The 20582-nt window shown below is 35.3% G+C and overlaps 3 protein-coding genes across 3 annotated transcripts; 2 read left to right on the top strand and 1 right to left on the bottom strand.

Annotated features, from left to right (window-relative positions):
* Window positions 1-587: 587 nt before the first annotated feature.
* LOC111901431 (glucomannan 4-beta-mannosyltransferase 2) lies at window positions 588-5850 on the bottom strand. The gene is made up of 9 exons (XM_023897281.3): window positions 5200-5850; window positions 4939-5037; window positions 4209-4461; window positions 2386-2496; window positions 2162-2298; window positions 1945-2058; window positions 1651-1850; window positions 1375-1578; window positions 588-1281 (listed from the first exon to the last, which is right to left on the bottom strand). Exons 1-9 carry the CDS (start codon window positions 5530-5532, stop codon window positions 1119-1121), a joined length of 1614 nt encoding a protein of 537 aa, XP_023753049.1. The 5' UTR covers window positions 5533-5850; the 3' UTR covers window positions 588-1118.
* Window positions 5851-10299: 4449 nt separating this feature from the next.
* Window positions 10300-10827, top strand: LOC128132442 (uncharacterized). The gene has a single exon (XM_052769017.1). The coding sequence runs from the start codon at window positions 10300-10302 to the stop codon at window positions 10825-10827; it is 528 nt and encodes a 175-aa protein (XP_052624977.1).
* A 3059-nt stretch (window positions 10828-13886) lies between these two features.
* LOC128132441 (uncharacterized mitochondrial protein AtMg00810-like) lies at window positions 13887-18866 on the top strand. Its single transcript, XM_052769016.1, has 3 exons — window positions 13887-14142; window positions 18029-18370; window positions 18505-18866. The coding sequence occupies exons 1-3, from the start codon at window positions 13887-13889 to the stop codon at window positions 18864-18866; spliced, it is 960 nt and encodes a 319-aa protein (XP_052624976.1).
* The last annotated feature ends 1716 nt before the right edge of the window (window positions 18867-20582 follow it).

Below are 20582 nucleotides of genomic sequence, written 5' to 3'. Positions count from 1 at the left end.
CTCTCTAAATGTTGGTTCGTTTGTTCGATTAAACCTAAACGAATGAAAATAAACAAGTTGTTATAGTTCGTTTGAAGGACCTAAATACATATATGCAATGTTTTAAAAACCGGTTTTTCAATTGAACCGGTCGGGTGATGTTTTCCGGTTCAACCGGATGGTCAAACCGTTTCTATATTTTTATATGTTTTTAATTATCCTACATACATTGTTTACAAAACTTGTCATCTTTTTAGTATTACAAACATAAATAGAATACAACATATAAAAACAATCATTATAGAAGTCAAAATCAAACAAAGAAACACAAAACAAACACAAAAATCCAAGAATGTCCGGTTCAACCCGGTCCATTCCGGTTCAATTCAGCCGGTTGAACCGGTTTTTTACCAAAACCGGCCGGTTTAATCCGGTCAGAAAATCATTATCAAACCGGTCCAAATCGAACCGTCCTCACCTCCGGTTCCCGGTTCGACCGGTTCAACCGGCCGGTTCGAACCGGTTTTTAAAACACTGCATATATTATATATCTCCAAGAAATGCAAATAAATCATCTCTAAAAATTTTGCACATGGAAAAAAAAAAAGTAGACAAAACATTTGTTTAATTTAATGGTATGAAGTTGTACTACAAATACATGAGTTCCCAAACAAATAAATAAAAAAGAGAGTACAATAATAGATGGCACATTACGATCATAATCGACTCATTCTCCTATTGCCACCATATTATTTCCCTCCACAAAACATAAATCTAAAAAGAAAAAGCCCAACTCAACATATAAATATTTAAAAACAAAAGCAACATAAGAAATAAACATCTTCTTTTCTTCTTCTTCTTCAACTGGACTCGATTCAACTGTATACTATGCTCTCTAACAAACAACCTAATTAATTTTTCTTATGTCTCCTTAAAAATTTTCACAAACATCCAACCAAAAACTCCAATCTCTTTCCTCTTCCCTTTCTCAAACGGCATGGGCATGTGTTTGTTTTATCAATCACACGAAAGATTGTATATACTGTGAATAATTTGAGATATGGAAAGAGTAAAAAGATGTAGGCTTTTGCTTTTTTTCTTTCTTTTTTTTTTTTTCGATTTCAGTCCATGCATCATCTTCAAGAGCTTGGGACGATGGTGCCAACATAACCAAATCCAACGATCAAGAAGGTGATCGTCTGCAGGAAGATGTATATAAAGTAGTTGTGCTTCCCGTACATGAAATCATAGCATCCAGTGAAGAACAGGAACGCAGCAAACCCTAGCTCGGTTAGATGAATTCTACATATCACCAAAAATTAACCCTAATTAAGCTAATTTCTTCAAACATTCAAGTTGAATTGATGAAAGAAAAGGTATAACGATTTGAATTACCTGTCACCGAAATTGAAATTGAATTTGAATTTCTTTGGTGCTTTGGCGTTTGATTTGTTGTTCTTGAGAGCATCTCCCAGTTTTTCAGTAACAACCCACTCATTTGATCTCTTTGCGTCAAGTAAACCAATGAATGTGGCTTTAGTCCGGTGCAGGGACATCACATTTTCAAACAGAATCCAGTAGAACAATAAATGAATGGATCTAAAACAACAAAAGTTGAATTAGCAAACCATTTGATGTGATGTGATGATATGTAAGTATAGACATACATACCTTGGAGTTCCGACTGAATTCAAGGTGGTGATGACGCAGGGGATGTAAATGGCGCCCCAAATGGGAACATCAACCTCAGGGACCAATATCGTGAGGGGAAGAACAACACAAAAGAAGAAGAAAGTGACCATATGAGCAATGATCTTTCTTACAAAGAAGAAACTGTAGATCACGTAAAGCTTCTTCCATAATGTCACTTTCTGTGAAATTAATGCAATGAATATCACTTTAAAAATAAATACATGGGGAGAATTGAGAGATTATCATTTATCAATGAAAATGATGTAAACTAACCTTGTTCCTAACAATCTCCATCACCATTTTCCTAAACAAATTAGCAGGACCACAGGACCACCTATGTTGCTGATAACGAAAGGCTTTGAATGTACTCGGAAGTTCGCTTTTCACCTACAAAAAAAAAAAAAACATTCATCATCATAAAAATCAATTCATCAATTAAAGTTTTTTTTTTAATTTTTTTTTTATTTTGATGAAAAATTGATGTACTTACCTGAAGATCACCAAGATACAGGAATTTCCATCCTTTAAGACCTGCTCGAACAGCAAGATCCATGTCCTCCACCGTCGTTCGGTCCTTCCACCCTCCGGCTTCATTAATGGCAGCAATCCGCCACACGCCACCAGTTCCTGTATATTTAATTAATTACTATCTTACCCCTTGATTATTTTATTGAAAAATAAATGCCGAAATTTGTTTATTTATATTTATATTACCGTTGAATCCAAAAAATGCATGAGTAGCTGATCCTACTTCTTGCTCCACTGTAAAATGGTAATCCAGCGACATCTCTTGCATTCTTGTCAATAAACATTCATCAGAGTTCACTGAAACAAATAAAAAAATAAATTATTGTAAATATTATTTAAGAAAAAAGGTGAATAGTAAGTAAATGCGGTGTCCATGTGTGAATATTGTGGGCCCATGATCAATCGTAGCTACATGACACATGTCTCTACATCACAAACACAACACGCCATTCAGCACATGAACTCACAGCTTGTTTTTTGTCAACATCCCACGATCACCTTTATATCAACCACACCATCATCATCGCCTCTTTTTTATTTAATCATTAATTAAAAAAAAATCTTGATATTTTTCAATTTTTATAATTAAGAATTGGTGTTTAGCATAACGTTCTTCTATTTATTATTTATTAATAATAATAATATATAGTAGACTAGACTCTAGACTAGAAATGAAAAGGAAGTAGGTAAAATACAAAAATGATATTTCAGATGGTAAGAAAAGAGCGTCGGTGTGAAACTAGAATCTAGCAGCTGTACCAACGACAATGCGCAGAGTACACTACATCATGGAAGCATAAATGCACGTGGACTGCAGACATACCTAATTACTATATTGCCCTTGTACACATTGAAGTTGCTTCCTCTTTAAAAATTACAGGTCACTTTTGAGTGTGAAAGTAAAAAATATATATATATATATATATATATATATATATATATATATATATATATATATATATATATATGATAAATGTAGAAATGACGAAACCATCCAGCAATATTTATGCCGACTGTTGTGGGGTGGCCCATGAGTTATTTCCGGACATTTATGTCAATTTACTCCAAACTCCAATATTTGTTTTTTTATTTTTAACTAGGGTACAACTTTCTAAGCACGTGTTACAACCCTGCATAAGCTCGCAAAGTAAACAAAGTGGAGGGCGCTACGATTCCGTGATTGGTGGAGTCTAATTGGGCAACGGACAACAATTAATTTACATCTTATCGCCTTGTACTTTACTCTTTTTTTAGCATTCATCCTTGTACTTTCTAGATATGCTCTCTGTAACTTTCTAAACTTGGTTTATTTCCACAAAACCACCACATACACAATATCTAATCAAATGTTACACAAAAATGTTGTTTCAATGTTAACAAAAGTTTGTACATGCAAATAGATGGAGTTTGGTATCAAATATGTACATGTCAAAAGTTCATATACGATACAACTCTTTATTCAATTATTTAGATAATATAACTCACTTTCCAATGCCTTTTTAAGTAAAGATAATAACATTTTTTTTATCAGGAAAAGTATTCAAAGGTTTGAAATTGTAAACGGTGTTAATTAAAATAAATGTCTTTGAAAATTAATGTTTGTGCATTATTACAAATAAGAAAAGAAATTATGTAGTTCTTGTTGGCATGTCTTTTCTCATGACTTCCAACGTATAGGTTGCATTAATTAGGTTGCAGAAAAAATGTATTTTAAATGTGTTACTATTAAATGATTAATGTACAAGTTTAATAAATAAGTAAATTATGATTTAAATAATTTTAACGAGATAAAAACAAAAAAAGAGGATGTATTTTTTATTTAAAAAAAAAAAAAGAAAAATGTTACCACCGACACTTTTAACATTAGCCATCAACAAGACTCAACGTCAACTGTACCCTTTCTTACCCTTTAAAATTTATCTAAAAAGTGTAAGTAAATAAGAAAAAAATAATAAAATATTATTTAATTTAATCAAGATTTAACAGAAAAATCAGAATGAGAAACTTACCAAAACGCCACCGAGCTTGAACTAGTGCGATTTGGGGGTTGAACTCAAGGAAAGGAATGGCTCGCCGGAGAAAATCTGGCTCCGGTCGGAAATCGGCGTCAAAAATGGTGACGTATTCACAGTCTTTGACATAATCATGCTTTAATCCTTCTTTAAGAGCACCGGCTTTGTAACCTCCTCTGCTTTCTCTGATTTGATACTTAATATTAACTCCTTTGCTTGCCCATCTTTGGCATTCTTTCTCGATCATATCCTAAATTAAAAACACAATCTAATCAAAAATCTAAACAACAACATCGTGAAAGTAGCCTTTGTCGTTTACTGAAAGATGCAAGTTTTTTAAGTTTTAAATGTGAAATGAGTTTATTCCCTTGTTTGATAAGATAGAATTTAATTAATTTGTAGAAACCCAATCAAAGTAGTTATTGATTTAGATTATATGAATCAGAAACTGTTCACTTGGATTTTTAGGAAGAAAATTCATATGGAAAAACACTATTAATAGCAATGAAAACCATATTAATAACTTTACTTGGTTTATGACATGTAACAAAATTATGGCAACGGATTCACCAAACTCGGTCTCAAAAATAAAAAATGGTGTAATGATTTGAATAAGTAAAAAAGGTTGAATGTGATGAGTAATTATTGAAATCTTCTTTCTGCTTTGATGAGTAGTACTGTTTAGATATAAAACCAAAGAGGTAAAATTGGCTTTAATAAGTTGTACCTTGATGACAAAATCAGTAGAGTCATCGAGTACTTGAATCACGAGTCGATCGGAAGGCCATGAGAGATTACATGCTGCCCCAATTGAGATCTTGTATACCTGTGACATCATCCATTCATTCAATGAATCAATACCAAACGTAACATAAATTCCTCATAAATCAACAAAGGAGGACACAAGAAACTCACGGAATTACTCCGAATTACGAGAAATCGGAAAAAAGCACAAACAAAACATACACAATAATGATAAATGACGAACCTCTTTCTCATTGAACATTGGGATTTGAATAAGAACCAAAGGGAAAGCAGAATTCCCGATTTCCAAATCGTCACGAATGGGTTCCCAATTGTATCGCTTCTCTGGCTTCTTCCAAAACAGCTTAACAAGGACAATTACAATACCCATGTAAAGCCTTTCGAGAAAAAGCATCACGGTCATCGCCAAACAGACATAAACAGCCAATCTCAACAATGGCACGATCAATGGCGCCTTGATTAGGTCCCATAACAAACCAATTTGCGCCGCCAAGTCCACCGACGCCCCCGGAAAACTCTCCGGTATCAGATTCTTCCCGGATATAACGTCTCCCATTTTCACTATCTGGTTTCAACTGAAACAGGGGAAAACAGGGGAAAGTAGATCTATGGAGATTCGTTAAATGTGGGTGAGATTTGGGGGTTTCTCTCTCTACCCAGATTGAGAAAGTGGTTGGTTTTGACACACACTGTCTTGATTTCCTTCCTTCTGCTTACAGATTATGCCAAAACAGTACTGCTTCTGTGTTTCTATCGAATCATAATAGAAGAGAAGCAGAGGTGTGTTGTGGCATTGCTGAAGAGAGGATAGGAAATGGTGAGGAGAGTGAAGAGGGGTAGAGAGAGAAAGAGAGGAGTGGAGCAAGTGAAGGAGAGAGAGAGATGGAGGGTTTTTTATAGTCAAATTTATAACTTTTTTTTTTTTTTTTTTTTTGTAATAATTTTACTACTACTGACTTTCGACTCTACCTTGCTTCTCTTTATTGTGCATTCTGTTAATTCCAGTCCCTCTACTTCTTTGTATTTACATTTTTAAGCATCCTACGCATAGACAAATGAATAGTTATTCAAATCTTGGGACAATTTTTATCTCGTTTATATACTAGATATATTCATTCTAACTATTAATTGTCTACTATGTTGACTTCAATATTTAACCTTAGTTGAGGCAAGACAAATGAATAGTTATTCAAATCTTGTGCCTTATAGTTACAGATTATTATTATTATTATTATTATTATTATTATTATTATTATTATTATTAGTAATTCTGCACCGGTTAATTTGAAAATCCTAAGATAAGTTGAATACCCAGGTTTAACATTATGAGTTAAATATGTTAAGGATATCGTATGTGTTATGATTTATTATCACATATGTATATTGCCAACGATTTAATATAATACGTCAATATAAGTGATATAAACTTTAATTATATCTTTTTAATGATACAAACACCAAATTTATGTCTCTAAAAGAGGATTCCTACATAACCAAACGAACATATGAAAATTTTATATTATTGAATTCTTTGAGACAATGAACTACTGATGAAATTTGCTACTTCATGTTAGTATGTAGAATTATTTTGAAACTTCATTAATCGATGTTTCCTTCCATTTTCAGCAATAAAACAAATTCATGAACATTAGATGTAGTTTTTCACCATTGTACAACACTCACTTACAACTTTGTGACTTATATATGTAGACCACAACTTCTTCATTATAGGTAATAATATTAAGACAAAATTGCAAAAATGGTCCCTGTGGTATGCAAAATTTTGGGGTTTTAGTCCAAACAGTGACTTTTTTGGTTTCGTAGTCCTTTTGAGCTAGTTTCATTGTGGATTTGGTCCCTCAGTAAACTGAAATGACTGTAATACCCTTGGGGTATTTATTTTTTATTTTTCTTTGATTTTTTTAAATATAATATCTATTTATTTATTTTAATAATTATTTTAATAATAAAAAATGGCCCACTTCTCTCTCTCTCTCTCTCTCTCTCTCTCTCTCTCTCTCTCTCTCTCTCTCTCTCTCTCCAGGTCATATACCCATTTCTTTCTCTCGTTCCCAATTTCAACGAACAAGAAGGGGCTGTGCTACCTCCGGCAATCTGGAGATAGCCACCGCACCACCTGCTAGCCTCCATTCGACTACCAAACTCCACCGTGAACCGCTACATCTCCGCCCACCATAGAACCATTCTAGCCTCACCCCATCTTTTTTCTTTTCTGTTGATCTGAGCAACCCTAAACAAACCCCAATCCTTGCTCCTTCTTTTCTTTTCAATCATCGCTGTATTGGGAAGATGGAAGCAATAGAGCTGATGTGCTACCACTAGGATTGGGCAGATCGAGAACCTTCTCTGGTTCGAGCACCATTAGGTAGAGAAGAAGGAAATCGGTGCAGGAGGGAGCCATTGCGTATCTTACTCCTTCCTCCCCTCGTATCTTACGCATCGATTTCTTCCCCTTTACCGGCCACCGGAGCAGCTCCCTACAATAGCCCCTCTCGATTTCTCCCCTTTATCGACTCACCCCTTTCTCTTTTTTTCCTTCTCTTACGATTCCTCTGTCTCTCATTTATGTGTATTATCAATGAAATAGGTGTTTGTGTATAACCTGTATGTAGACGATGTTTCTAGATTTATTGTCGTTTAAATCAGGTGATATAATGGGTATAACCCTGAGCATTCGAATTGATTCTTGTTTATCGTCTCCTCTAACATCACTAATGTTTCTTTTCATCGTCGATTTTGATAGCTACTAAACTGAGTCTTCTCAACATCCGTAGGAAATCAGTGGACCTCAGCCCACTATCACTGGACCTGCACTTTGCTGCTGAATCGATGTCGAATATATACCTTGATCTTGTGTGTGTGTTCATAGTGAAACTGGATGAAGATCTATAAGTTTGTGGGTTAATCTAAGTTGCAGGAAAAAAGTGAGAATCAATTGTTTGAGAATTGAGGAATCGGAGAAATCGATTGTTTGCAAGAAAAAATTGGAATCTCTGATGTTTGATGTTGGAATTTGATGTTCAAATGGATTATGAACGAGGGTTGGATCTACTGTAGGTTTACATAGGAGAGAGAGAGAGAGAGAGAGAGAGAGAGAGAGGTGGGCCCTTTTTTATTTTTTTAATTGTTAAAATAAATAAATAAATATTAAATTTTAAGAATAATGAAAGAAAAATGAAAAATAAATACCTCAAGGGTATTATAGTCATTTCAGTTTTCGGAGGGACCATTTTTGCATACAAACCACTCCAAAAGGACTACGAAACCAAAAAAGTCACTGTTTGGACTAAAACCCCAAAAAAATGCATACCACAGGGACCATTTTTGCAGTTTTGTCTAATATTAATGAAGTGTGCAACTGTGCATGCATATGTTGAAACTTAGAAGAGTGGAAATGCCATTTCATAAGAATACCGGGCCAAAATGAAACTTTGATAAAAGAATTAGTACAACGGAGTCAACGGCATCCATCGGCTGTCATCAAATGAAACGACGTCGCATGGTAAGGATATTCCGGCGTACAAACTAAATCCCATCAAAGTCCCGTTATAATTAGTAATTTAAAAAGTAATGTTTGTTACATTTTTATTTCATAAAACGAAAAGGTTTGCTTCGACTTTGTTGCGTGTTATTATTTACGGTATATATAGGGGTGTCAAAAAAACCGAACCCGATTAACCCGATCCGACCCTAACCCGAATAAGGTAATTAGGGTCGGGTTCAATAGGGTTAGAATTCTAAATCGGATTATTCGGGTTGACCCGACAAACCCGATTTGTAGTTAGGGTCGGGTTTATGGTTGATTTTTACAAAAAAATCGGGTTTCGGGTCAACCCAAATAACTCGGTTAGGAATTCACAACCTTTACATATTCCACTGCTCTTTACTTGAACTATACAAAAAGACTACAAATCCTTTGAAAATGTAAATTTTTGTGACTCTAGAAGCATATGAGGGTCAAGTAACTCCCATTTGTGAAGTTGAAGTCCAAAAAGATATAAAACCTCCACATCTCAAAATTACTAGAGCGGCTGAGAAAGTAAATATTTTATTTTGATACTTATTTCTACTTTAAACTAACTATAAACATGAATAAACTATATGGTGTTGATCGCTAACTAGAGATTGAAGTTCATCTATTTAATATTTATAATGGAAGAACTCTTTTAGCTATTGTCGTATGCATGTTTTCTCGTATGTTGTAATAACCATGAGGTCCATGATCTTTTATTTTTAATTTGTTTAAATTTGTATGCCTTCTTGATGTTAAGAAAAGAGTAAAAAAATGGTTTGGATTTATATCAGATTGCACTCTTGAAAAAACCATATATATTATGTTTAAATTAAGTGTTTAGTGTATTAACCCGACTAACCCGGCTAACCCGACCCTATTAACCCGAAACTCGATTAACCCAAACCCGACCAACACATACCTTAATAGGATCGGGTACCGGGTTAAATTATTTTTTTTGAAAACCCGACTAACCCGACCCGTTAACCCGAAACCCGATCGGGTTGACCCGATTAACAGCCCTAGGTATATATGTACATCTATATTCTATCCAAGACAATTAACAATATTACTTGACAATTATAAACTAAATTGATTGCATTGAGAGATTGTTTGATTCTAATTAGATATGTTGTAATATCATACAACAGTAACAATATTACTCTAGTCCTATGCTCTTATATGAATGAGGGAAGCGATGTAAAACGGGTATAATAGACAGTAGATTAACATCAATTCAAATGCATAAATTAGATCCAAATAGTGAATATCAATACTTATCCTAGCATTTTTAAATGTATATGTATATATAAATATAGTCAAACATTTCTCCATGGGATCAATTCAAGCCAATTACTCTGTTGCACTTAGTATCAGAGCCTTCCTAAGACTACGTTTCCCTCTCTCTCTACTCACCAACATCACTGACCTTCTGGCCTTCTTCTAGATCCGCCATGTCTACCCCCATCACTTCTTCAAAAATTGCTACTGCTATTTCGTGCAAATTGACGAGAACCAACTTCTTACTTTGGAAGGCACAAGTTGTCCTCATTTTCAATGGTGTGCAGCTTTTTCAGATATCTTGATGGCCCCAACACTGTCCCTACTGCCAAACTCACCACGTGAACATGTGCTGATATCAGGGAAGTCCCAAATCTTGAATACAATGCTTGGTTTGTTCAAGATTAGGAAATCATTGGCGGCCTTCTGTCTTCTATGACACAAGAGGTACTTGCCTAGCTTACTCGATGCACCAATACAACTAAAGAGTTATGGACTTCACTCCATACCATGTTCTCTACACAACATAGAGGCAACTCCATCCAATTACGCACACAACTTTTGACTACAAAGAAAGGCGAATTGAATGCTTCGGAATACTACCTGAAGATGACAAGCCTTGTAGATACCATGACAAATATTGGTCATCCCATGCTTGATGAAGAAGTAATCGGCTACATCTTAGCCGGCCTAGGACCATGCCACGATGATCTCTTCACCGCCATCATCGTTCTGAGTAATCAAGACACAATAACTTTACCTGAGTTATATTCCTATCTAATTGCTCATGAGGCACAATCCAGTGCATTGAATAATGTGACAGAAATCACAGCTTCCGCTAACCAGGCTACACGTCAAGATTCAAACTCTTCCCGTCGTAATCAAGATAAGAACTCCTCTCACAACTACCAACGTAACAGTAATCGTGGTGGAGGTGGTAGCTGCGATCGGGGTCGTGGTCTGGGCAGAAGCAATGGTGGTCCTCGATGTCAAGTGTGTGGCATACGTGATCACATAACATTAAATTGCATAAAGTGATACAATCATGCATATTAGTCAGAGGAGTACCGTGGGGGAAATAGTGTCATTACATGAAATTACAATCACGACACCAACTGGTACATTGACACTGGTGCAACGGATCACTTCACCAGTGATCTCAATCGACTCTCAGTTCAAGAACACTATCAAGGCAAGGATCAGTTTCACGTTGCCAATGAAGTAGGTTTTCATATTTCACATATTGGTCATTCTAAAATTTTCGGTTTAGGTACACCTCTTACCCTTAAAAATATTTTGCATGTTCCAAAAATCAATAAGTATCTTCTTTCTGCTCATAAACTTGTTTCTGATAATGATGTGTTTATTGAAATTCATAATGATGCTTTCTTTGTTAAGGACAAGGATACAAAGAAAACCCTTATATTCAGTAAAAGCAAAAGAAGGGTCTCTATCCGGTGCCAATTAGTCGTTCTCCTTCCAGTACTCCTCATCATGCCTCGTCTAGTGTCAAGGTATCGTCGTATCAATGATATCAACGGCTTGGTCATCCTACTTCAACTGTCGTTAAGTTTATTCTAAAGTTAAAAAAATTAGGTGTTTCCTTTGATAATAAGTTGTCTGTGTATGATGTGTGTCAACATGCTAAGAGTCACCAACTATCTTACAATAACGTTGTTCATATTGCTTCTTCTCCACTTGAGCTTGTTCACACTAATGTTTAGGGACCATCTCAAGAGTCTAGTGGTGGTTTTAAATAGTATGTTAGTTTTGTGGATGATTATAGTCGCTACACTTGGATCTATCTTATCAGAAACAAATCTGATGTTGAACAACTCTTTTATAATTTTCAAAAACATGTTGAACGTCTTTTAAATACTAAGATTCGTATTGTTCAATCTGATTGGGGAGATGAATATCACAAACTTCTCAAATATTTTCAAAGCACGAGTATTTCTCATCGAGTATCATGTCCTCACACATCTCAACAAAATGGCATGGCAGAACGTAAAATTTGCCATATTGTTGAAACCGGTCTGGCATTGTTAGCTCACTCTTCTCACCCACTTCATTTTTGGGATGAAGCTTTCCTTACTACATGCTACCTCATAAATTGCATGCCCAACCGTACGATACATAATGAAACACCTATCACACATTTACTCAATATAACCCTATATTACTCTTTTTACGCAGCTTTGGATGTGCTTGTTGGCCAATTATTCGCAAGTATAACTCTCACAAACTTGAATTCCGGTCCAAAATGTGTGTTTTTCTTGGTTATAACTCAATGTACGAAGGGTATAAGTGTCTAGATTTTAGTATTGAACGTATTTACATATCTTGTGATGTTATCTTTAATGAATCACGATTCCCATTTGCAACATCATCCATCTACACCTACACCATACCGTCGTCCACCTCTAACATCGTATCTTTTCCTCAATCTGAACCGACAATTATTAATGACCATATGAGGAACTATGACTTATCTGTGTGGTGGGATGTCAAGTCCACCAAGAAAATTACACCTTTTTTGCAAATAAAACGTAATATAATGATAAAAGGGGTATCAATCCTCGAGGAAATGGTTGTATTCAATCACCAATGCAATCCAATAGAACTAGTGTAATAAAACTAACTATAATTAAACTAAAAAGGAGGTGTTGTGCTTGCTTGAAAACTAAAAGACTTGAATAACTAAAAAGTTTGCAATTAAGCAAGATGGTGAGATGGTCAAATATTAGAGAGAATTTGTCAACCAAGGCAATTCAACACAATGAACATTTGTATATTTATCATTAGGATTCAATATGAAGCTTATCATTTATCCCAAATTGGTTATAGCAATCATGAAGCATGATATGCCAAGATTCCTCATAGGTAGTATGGAGGTTAGGGAAGCCCACAACACACCTTCTTAATCAAAATCTAGGATTCAATTGAAGCAATTGAACCCAAGAAAGTTGATTAGCCTTAAGAATGAAGGAATCCCCAATTCCTAGAGGATGTCAATGCTTACACATCCATAAAGGAGTTATGATCCATAAGCTAGAGATGATTTCTACCATCATAAAGCCCTTGTTATAAGTAAATTCAATGATTCAATTCTAAATCAAAGAAATAAACCAACAATTGCTCATTCAAGTACCAAGCTCATGATCAAAGTATTAAACAAGCATAAGAAATATGAACTAGAATTATAAACATACATCAAAGAAATAAACCAACAATTGCTCATTCAAGTACCAAGCTCATGATCAAAGTATTAAACAAGCATAAGAAATATGAACTAGAATTATAAACATAAGATAAATGACAATCAAGCATGAATCCTTCAAAACCCACAAATATCCAAAGGTTTTAGCCAAAGTTAACCAAAATAAAGAAACTAGCCACTCATGGCAACAAGATAACAATCACAAAAGTGTTTTTGCATAAAAAACTAACAATTGGTAGAAAGACGAGAAGAATGTGTATCAATCACCCAAAAATCACCTCCAATGCTCTCTAATGGTGGAAGATCGAAGTATGAGCTGCTAGACCCAATCCCCAAAGTAAATCATGAGCAAAATGACCAAAATGCCCCAAATTGTGCAGTTGCGCGAGTATCCTCGCAAGTGTTACGCGACTGAGACTCCACCCTCGCAAGTGTCGTTGGAATGCTATTGGATCTGTCTTCTCCACTACACCACTCCACTACTCAAGATTCCCTTGGTCCCTTTCACATCTCACATGATTCAAATTTGGCCAATCATCTTTAAGCTTCAAATGTGGATAGTCCAAGCCCAAAATAAGAATCCAAGACCCTTCTTTATAAGCCCACTTCATCTAAGTCTTCAACTTTTTAAGCCCAAATCTCCTTTGATGGATCCATAAAGCCCACTGATAGCTCTAAATCCCACAAAGCCCGTCTCCAAGCTAATCCACAACCGCAACGAGCTCCAAACCCCTGAAAAATACCTCATGAAAAATAGAAAGTACCCGACAAGATCCTTGATAAGGAAAATAAAGAATATATTATGCAATACTAATAAAAAGAGCTAAAAAATCTAAAATAAACTATAAAAAAGAAGGAAATAAAATAAAATATCACTATGGTGTGGACTAACCATTATAATGCACTTGTAGCACCTCGTGCACCTATTCTGAGTTTTCATATAACCACCAATGTAGACATAGGTGCTCGACAATCAACTCAGGTGTCATCTACATCAAATCAACAAGCTTCCGAGAACAACTCAACTGGTACACTGATGACGACCACAACAGTTGATGCAACAGTAGCGGCACCATCTCTACCTACTGATACTACCACCGTTCCACCTTTCGATGACACCCTAACAATCATTGGCGAGCCTACATCTTCAGACCATACCGCTCTAGCTACCTCCACTTGTAACGCTCGTAGATCCGGGCTAGTCAATTTAGAGACGATAAACGTCAAAAATGAATTTTTGATGAAAGATTATTTAGAATGAATAATCTTAACTAAGTTTTAGTATATGTTACAAGGATTCCGGAGATTTAAAGAACGCCGAAATCCGAGTGATAACGAAGAAGATATGACTTGTCGAAGTTTCGCGTCAAAACCGGCACGACACTGGAAAACGTAAAATTTAGTTTATGATAAACTACTTTTCATCCTTAGGAGTCTAAATGAAAGTTGTATAGTACGTCTCCACCTATGCATGGATATAAAGAACGTCAAAAACGGAGTTCGTATGCAAAAGTTATGACCTTCCGAAGATACAGCTATCTAAGAGCATGACACATGTCAGAAACCCTAAATTGACTGGACTCACGACGTGAGCCTCTTTTCTCACGACATGAGGAGTCAAAAAGTCACATTTCGAAGCTAGAAGTCTACGGGAACGATAACTCAAAAGCTCACGACGTGAGTAATGAATTCTCACGACGTGAGGAGTCAAACAAACACTATTCAAGCCTTGAACGCAGATGTCGAAGCTACGAGGTGATTCATCCATGGATCACGACGTGAGCAATGAATTCTCACGACGTGAATGAGCCGAAATCAGCCTATAAATATCAAGTTCGACCTCATTCACTTCTTACACCAAATCTTCCTTCTCTCTCTCGTTTTTTGAAGTCGTTCCGCGTCCCGAAGCCCCGGTATCATTCCCGAGACCCAAAGCCCCGAAGATCCCGAGAAGTGCGATTACTGAGCCGAAGCTCTGCCCGCGAGAAGCCAATTTTTGTTAAGATCTTCCAGATCTACCGAAGAATACTACTTCTACAAGCTGTAGTGTTGTCCGATCATCTTTTAATCAAGTGAGTGTGTGGTCATTTTCTTCTAACACATAAATATTAAGTATTTGCTATGAAATACGTGCTATGTGTATAATATATTGTTGTTTATTTGAGATGATTGTGGAATGGATGAATTATATAAGTTTTAATGAGTTAAACTATATATGTATTTTGTATCTAAAAATATGTTGGGTAGAACATGAGTAGATGAGGTTGTTGGTAGGTGATAAAAGGTGGGTTGGACCATGAGATAAAAGGATAAAGAGATAAACTTGTTTTAGATCCGAGAGTATGGATCAGAGCAGGAGGTTAGTTTTAGATCCAAGGGTATGGATCAGATCAAGAGGTTAGTTTTAGATCTGAGAATATGGATTAGGTAATGAGGCAAATTTAAGATCCGGGAGCACGGATTATGTATTTTAGAACTGTGTATTCATTCGATAAGGTATCATGTGTATAGTCCCTTTTAAGAACGTGATTTTAAATACGAGTATTGATTATAATATGAAATATACATATGTATGTGAAGTATTTGTCATTTTCCGAAATACGTGTTAGATATATTTGATAATATACAACGTGCGAATCAGATATGGTTCAATATGTGTTAAGATGTGTATATATGATACTATTACTTAAAACCTTGTGTTAAGTATACACTAGTTAGCGTTTCCTAAACGAAGATAGTATCAAAAAAAATTGATTATAAACATTGTAGGTTTGCCTAGTGATGGGTTAAGACTTAAATGGGATGTTTAGTTCAATTAAGATTGGAATTTGGGTAGTCTCTTTTTAAGAGTACGTGTGGGGTGAGATTGATGATCGGTAGAGTACGTCCTACGTACAGAAGTACATTTTATGTACGAAGTATTTTTCAAAGCTCCGTGTCTTGGGTGCTGCTTGTGCCAGGGTACTATTATGTTATCGGGTACGATTCTTTCGCATACCAGAGTACTATAATGTGCCAGAAGTACTATCTTGTACAAAGTCTTTTGGACAATTTTGTGTGTCGGTTACAGGAGTGTACGGGGGTACTCTAGTAATATTTCTCCATACTTTTATTTTGAGAGAGCTTTGGAGTCAGTGTTTCTTTTATGAGGTGATCGACCGAGCTTCATATGTCAACGTTTTCTTTCACGAAGTAATTAAAGGAACTTCGTAGACTGTCTAATAAAGTGTGTCGGTAATAGACCACTGTTAGGTATGTCTGGTGTTATATTGCTGGATAGGGTGCGTCTGGGGGTGAAATACCTCATGTATTCAGGCCACTGCTAGGCAAAGTTCGATGCTGGGATAGGTAGAGTTTGGGGGTATAATACCTCATGATAGTCGGACCACACCTAGGCATTGTTATCTAGATAACTACCCCTGAATTAATTGTCTTGTGGTTCTTTCTTTTACGAACAAAGGTTCGTGGTGAACTTATTCCATTCCCCTCATTTGATGTCTTTATTGATCCTCGTTTGCTGCCAGGGAATTTCCGAAGCAGCTTCGTCAGTTTGTTGTTCATATCGATTCCTTAGGCTAGATCTTGTAAGATCATAGTATAGGGTCAGTATGTGGGGATCGACGGGATGGGATATATTGTTTTAGAAATATAAGTGTTCATTAAGTGTTCGTGAACTAGGTGTTCATTGGGTAATATTGGAACTAAGTGTTCATTAGGTGTTCTTGAACTAGGTGTTCATTAATTATTGTGAATTGCGTGTTCACCAGAGGTAATCTAAGAACCATGGCAGCACTAGACTTTGTGCCAGTTCCTTAGGGAAATCCTTAGGAATGAATGGGAGAAGGGTAATCGGTTCTTAGGATAAATCTTTAAGAAATAAATGGAGATAATGGGGGTGGGTATTTGAATTGATTGTTTGATAATTGAATATAATAATTATATTATTGTGGGTTGAAAACCCTATATGCGCACCAGGCTCCCAAGCTTGACCCACTCAGTTTGCTTTGTATCACAGGTATCGATACGAAGATATATTTCACAGAGAGATTAAAGGAGAAGTAAAATATTTAGTGTAAATAATGTAAGTTTTGTTTATGCTTATGTGTCTGTATCGGAACATGACATCTCGAAATTTTGTTATATAATGAAAAAACATTTCTTTAAAAAAATGCTTTGATAAATCTTTATCATATTTTGGGAACAAATTCCGCAACTGTTTTCTTTAAAAGATTACTCCGATTTAAAAAAAACAAAGCATAAACAAATCGGTCTTTCTGGCCGTGAAATTGAGGATGTCACACCACTCGATCGTCATTATGTATTACAACTCGTGGTCGTGTAGGAAAAGTTTTTCCTCAAAAATAAATTGATGGGACGGTAACATATGTTCCCAATAAATGAGCTTTCCTTGCAACCCCTACTTTCTACCGACTGGCACTCACTGAGCCCCCATGACAAAAATCGATGAAAGCTAAATTTGATGTTGTTCAGCAAAATCATACATGGGTTTTGGTCCCTCGACCTCCTAATGTCAATATAGTCGGCTGCAAGTGGATTTTCAAAGTCAAGAAAAATCCATACGGTTCTATTGATAAGCATTAAGCAAGTTTAGTGGCTTGTGGTTTTACCCAACAGTATGGCATTGATTATCAGGATACTTTCTGCTAGATATAAAACCAGCCTCAGTTCTCTTGATTCTCTCACTGGCTGTTTCTCGAGGCTGACATCTTCGACATATTGATGTCAACAATGATTTCCTTCATGGATTCTTAAATGAAGAAGTATATACGCAACAACCACCTAGATTTGAAGATGCTTTACGACCCCATTATGTGTGCAAATTAAAGAATTTAATTTATGGATTAAAGAAATCTCCTAGAGCTTGGTTTTATAGACTCAGTGAAAAACTCTACCAGCTTGGTATTTACTCATCCAAAGCGGGCACCTCTCTCTTTTTATTTAATCAGGGTGATGTCATTATCTACATGTTAGTGTATGTGGATGACATTGTTCTTACAGGTTCTTTGCAAAAAGTGGTTAATAATCTGATTTGTGCACTATCTTCTTCGTTTCCATTCAAGGATCTTGGTCGCATATACTACTTTTTGGGGATTGAAGTTGTTCAAAATTTAGGAGGGGTTACTCTGATGCAACACAATTATGCCTTGGATTTACTTCGTTGTGCTCATATGGTGAATTGTAAAAGTGTTTCAACCCCAATATCTGTGACTGAGAAACTAGCTCATGATTATGGTAAAGCTCTAAGTGATGATGATGTGTTCAAATATAGAAGTTTGGTTGGTGGTCTTCAATATCTCACACTAACACGACCGAATATATCATTTGCTGTAAACAAAGTTTGTCAATATCTTTCTAAACCCACTAATATTCATTGGGAGGCGGTCAAGCGAATTCTAAGATATATTAAGGGGACGGTTTCGACCGGGCTCTATATTCAATGGATTCCACACTTCTTAGTATATCCACGGATGCAGATTGGGATGGTTGTCTAGATTATCGTAGATCAACCGGAGGCTTTGATGTATTCTTAGGGCCTAATTTTATTTCTTGGAGCTCTCAAAAACAACTCATGGTGTCCAGATCAAGTATAAAAGCCGAATACAAGGCGTTTGCTAATTGTACAACAAAAGCAACTTGGGTACAATCCTTACTCAAAGAACCAGGTGTTCATCAATCTCGACCACCGGTGTTATGGTGTGATAATCTTGGAGCCACTTATCTAACTGCTAATCCTGTGTTTCATGCTCGTGCAAAACACATAGAAGTTGATTTCCATTTCGTTTGTGAGATAGTAGCAATGTGTGCACTCGATGTTCGTTTATCTTCTGGAGATTAGATAGCAGATGCTTTTACTAAGCCTTCAACACAAAACATGTTATAACGTCTCATATACAATCTAAACATTGTCATAGTTAAAATTGAGGGGGAATGTAAAACGGGTACATAACATATAGTAGATTAGCGTCAATTTAATGTATAGATTAGATCCAAATACTTAGGATCAATACTTATCCTATCAGTTGTAAATGTACAAGTATATATAAATATAGTCAAACATATCCCCAGCGGATCAATTCAAGCCAATTACTCTGTTTCATTAGTGACATGTAAGATGTAAATAATCGAACATCTGTATTCTATCCAAGGATGATAAAGACTATTTCCATTCATGATGATTTCCAAAATAAGAATGCTAATCCACAAATCTATAACATTCTGCAAATGAAAAGTAATATTAGTCCACAATGGAGAATAACACAAGGTGTGAATGAAGAGAAAAATAAAATAAAAGAAATAAATATGCAAGTAAAAGAGATGCAAAAGTAGACTTGTAAATAATATACACATAGCATACAATGTGAAAAATAAAAGGATTAATGACAAAAATTAGCATCGAACTATTTATTTATTTATTTGGTTTTATAGAATACTGTTGTTTTTTTTAAAAAATTTATAATTTGAAAATAAACAACTAAAAGTTTTTGTTCATAATATATCACTAAAACCATAATAAGGGAGTTAAGAAACAATTGCAGTTCTTATATTATGACAATAGTTTTTTAGAAAAAAAGGATGTTTCATGAAGAAAAAAAAATATTATAACATTAACTCAAAATGAATTTATGACCTCTTACCCAGGGTTATGTTTTTGGTAAAAGCCAATACATCTACGTGTAACTTTATATTAAGGAAATCTATAAAAAAATCTCAAATTTTTTGGTAAAATTTTTAAAAATATCCTAAAAAAATTTTGAACAGAAGAGTCACATTATTTTAAGAAAATCACATAATCTGTCATTTGTTGTTCAAATATAAAAAACGACTTTTTCGTTAATTTGGGAAAAATGTTAAATAATAAGGACTTTCTTGTTCAAAAACTTTTTTATGACTTTTTTTGAAAATTTTCCCAAATGTTTGGGACTTTTCTGTAGATTCCCCCCCTTTACATTAACTTCATACTTTTTCTTTCGGGTATTTTTCTCCTTACACAATCAACCTCCACCGCTCCAAATTTTCCAACTACAGTCGTCGCTCGCTTCATTTTGATGTCTTTGAAGCAATATAGTCTTCTAATCCTTAATCTTCCTGTAATCGATGTCACTCTTAACGAATATTTGCCTATCATATTCAATATCTTGTCCACACCGTTTTACCACAAATCCATTGCATTTTCCTCATTTACAGAACTTCCATATTCCTCTTATTTTTTTTATTCGGCCAGATACAACAAATTTCGCCTTGTTGTCTCTGTAAAAAAATTATTTCGGTTCCAATTGGACATTCTTGTCATATAATATCCATGCGACCACACTCTACTTTGACAAACCAATCTTCATTTGGTGAAAACTATCATCCACAACACCTATTTTGTAAAAATAATTCACCCAAATATATATATATATATATATATATATATATATATATATATATATATATGTGTGTGTGTGTGTGTGTGTGTGTGTGTGTGTGTGCGCGCGCGTGTGTGTGTGAATTAAACTTATTTGATGGCATGTATTCCGGTTTCTTTATCATTTTAATCATCATCATCGTC

Source organism: Lactuca sativa, chromosome 2 (assembly GCF_002870075.4).
Source record: "Lactuca sativa cultivar Salinas chromosome 2, Lsat_Salinas_v11, whole genome shotgun sequence".
Lineage (NCBI taxonomy): Eukaryota > Viridiplantae > Streptophyta > Magnoliopsida > Asterales > Asteraceae > Lactuca > Lactuca sativa.
Note: the sequence above shows the minus strand (reverse complement) of the source record. Positions and strands in the feature narration are given on the sequence as shown.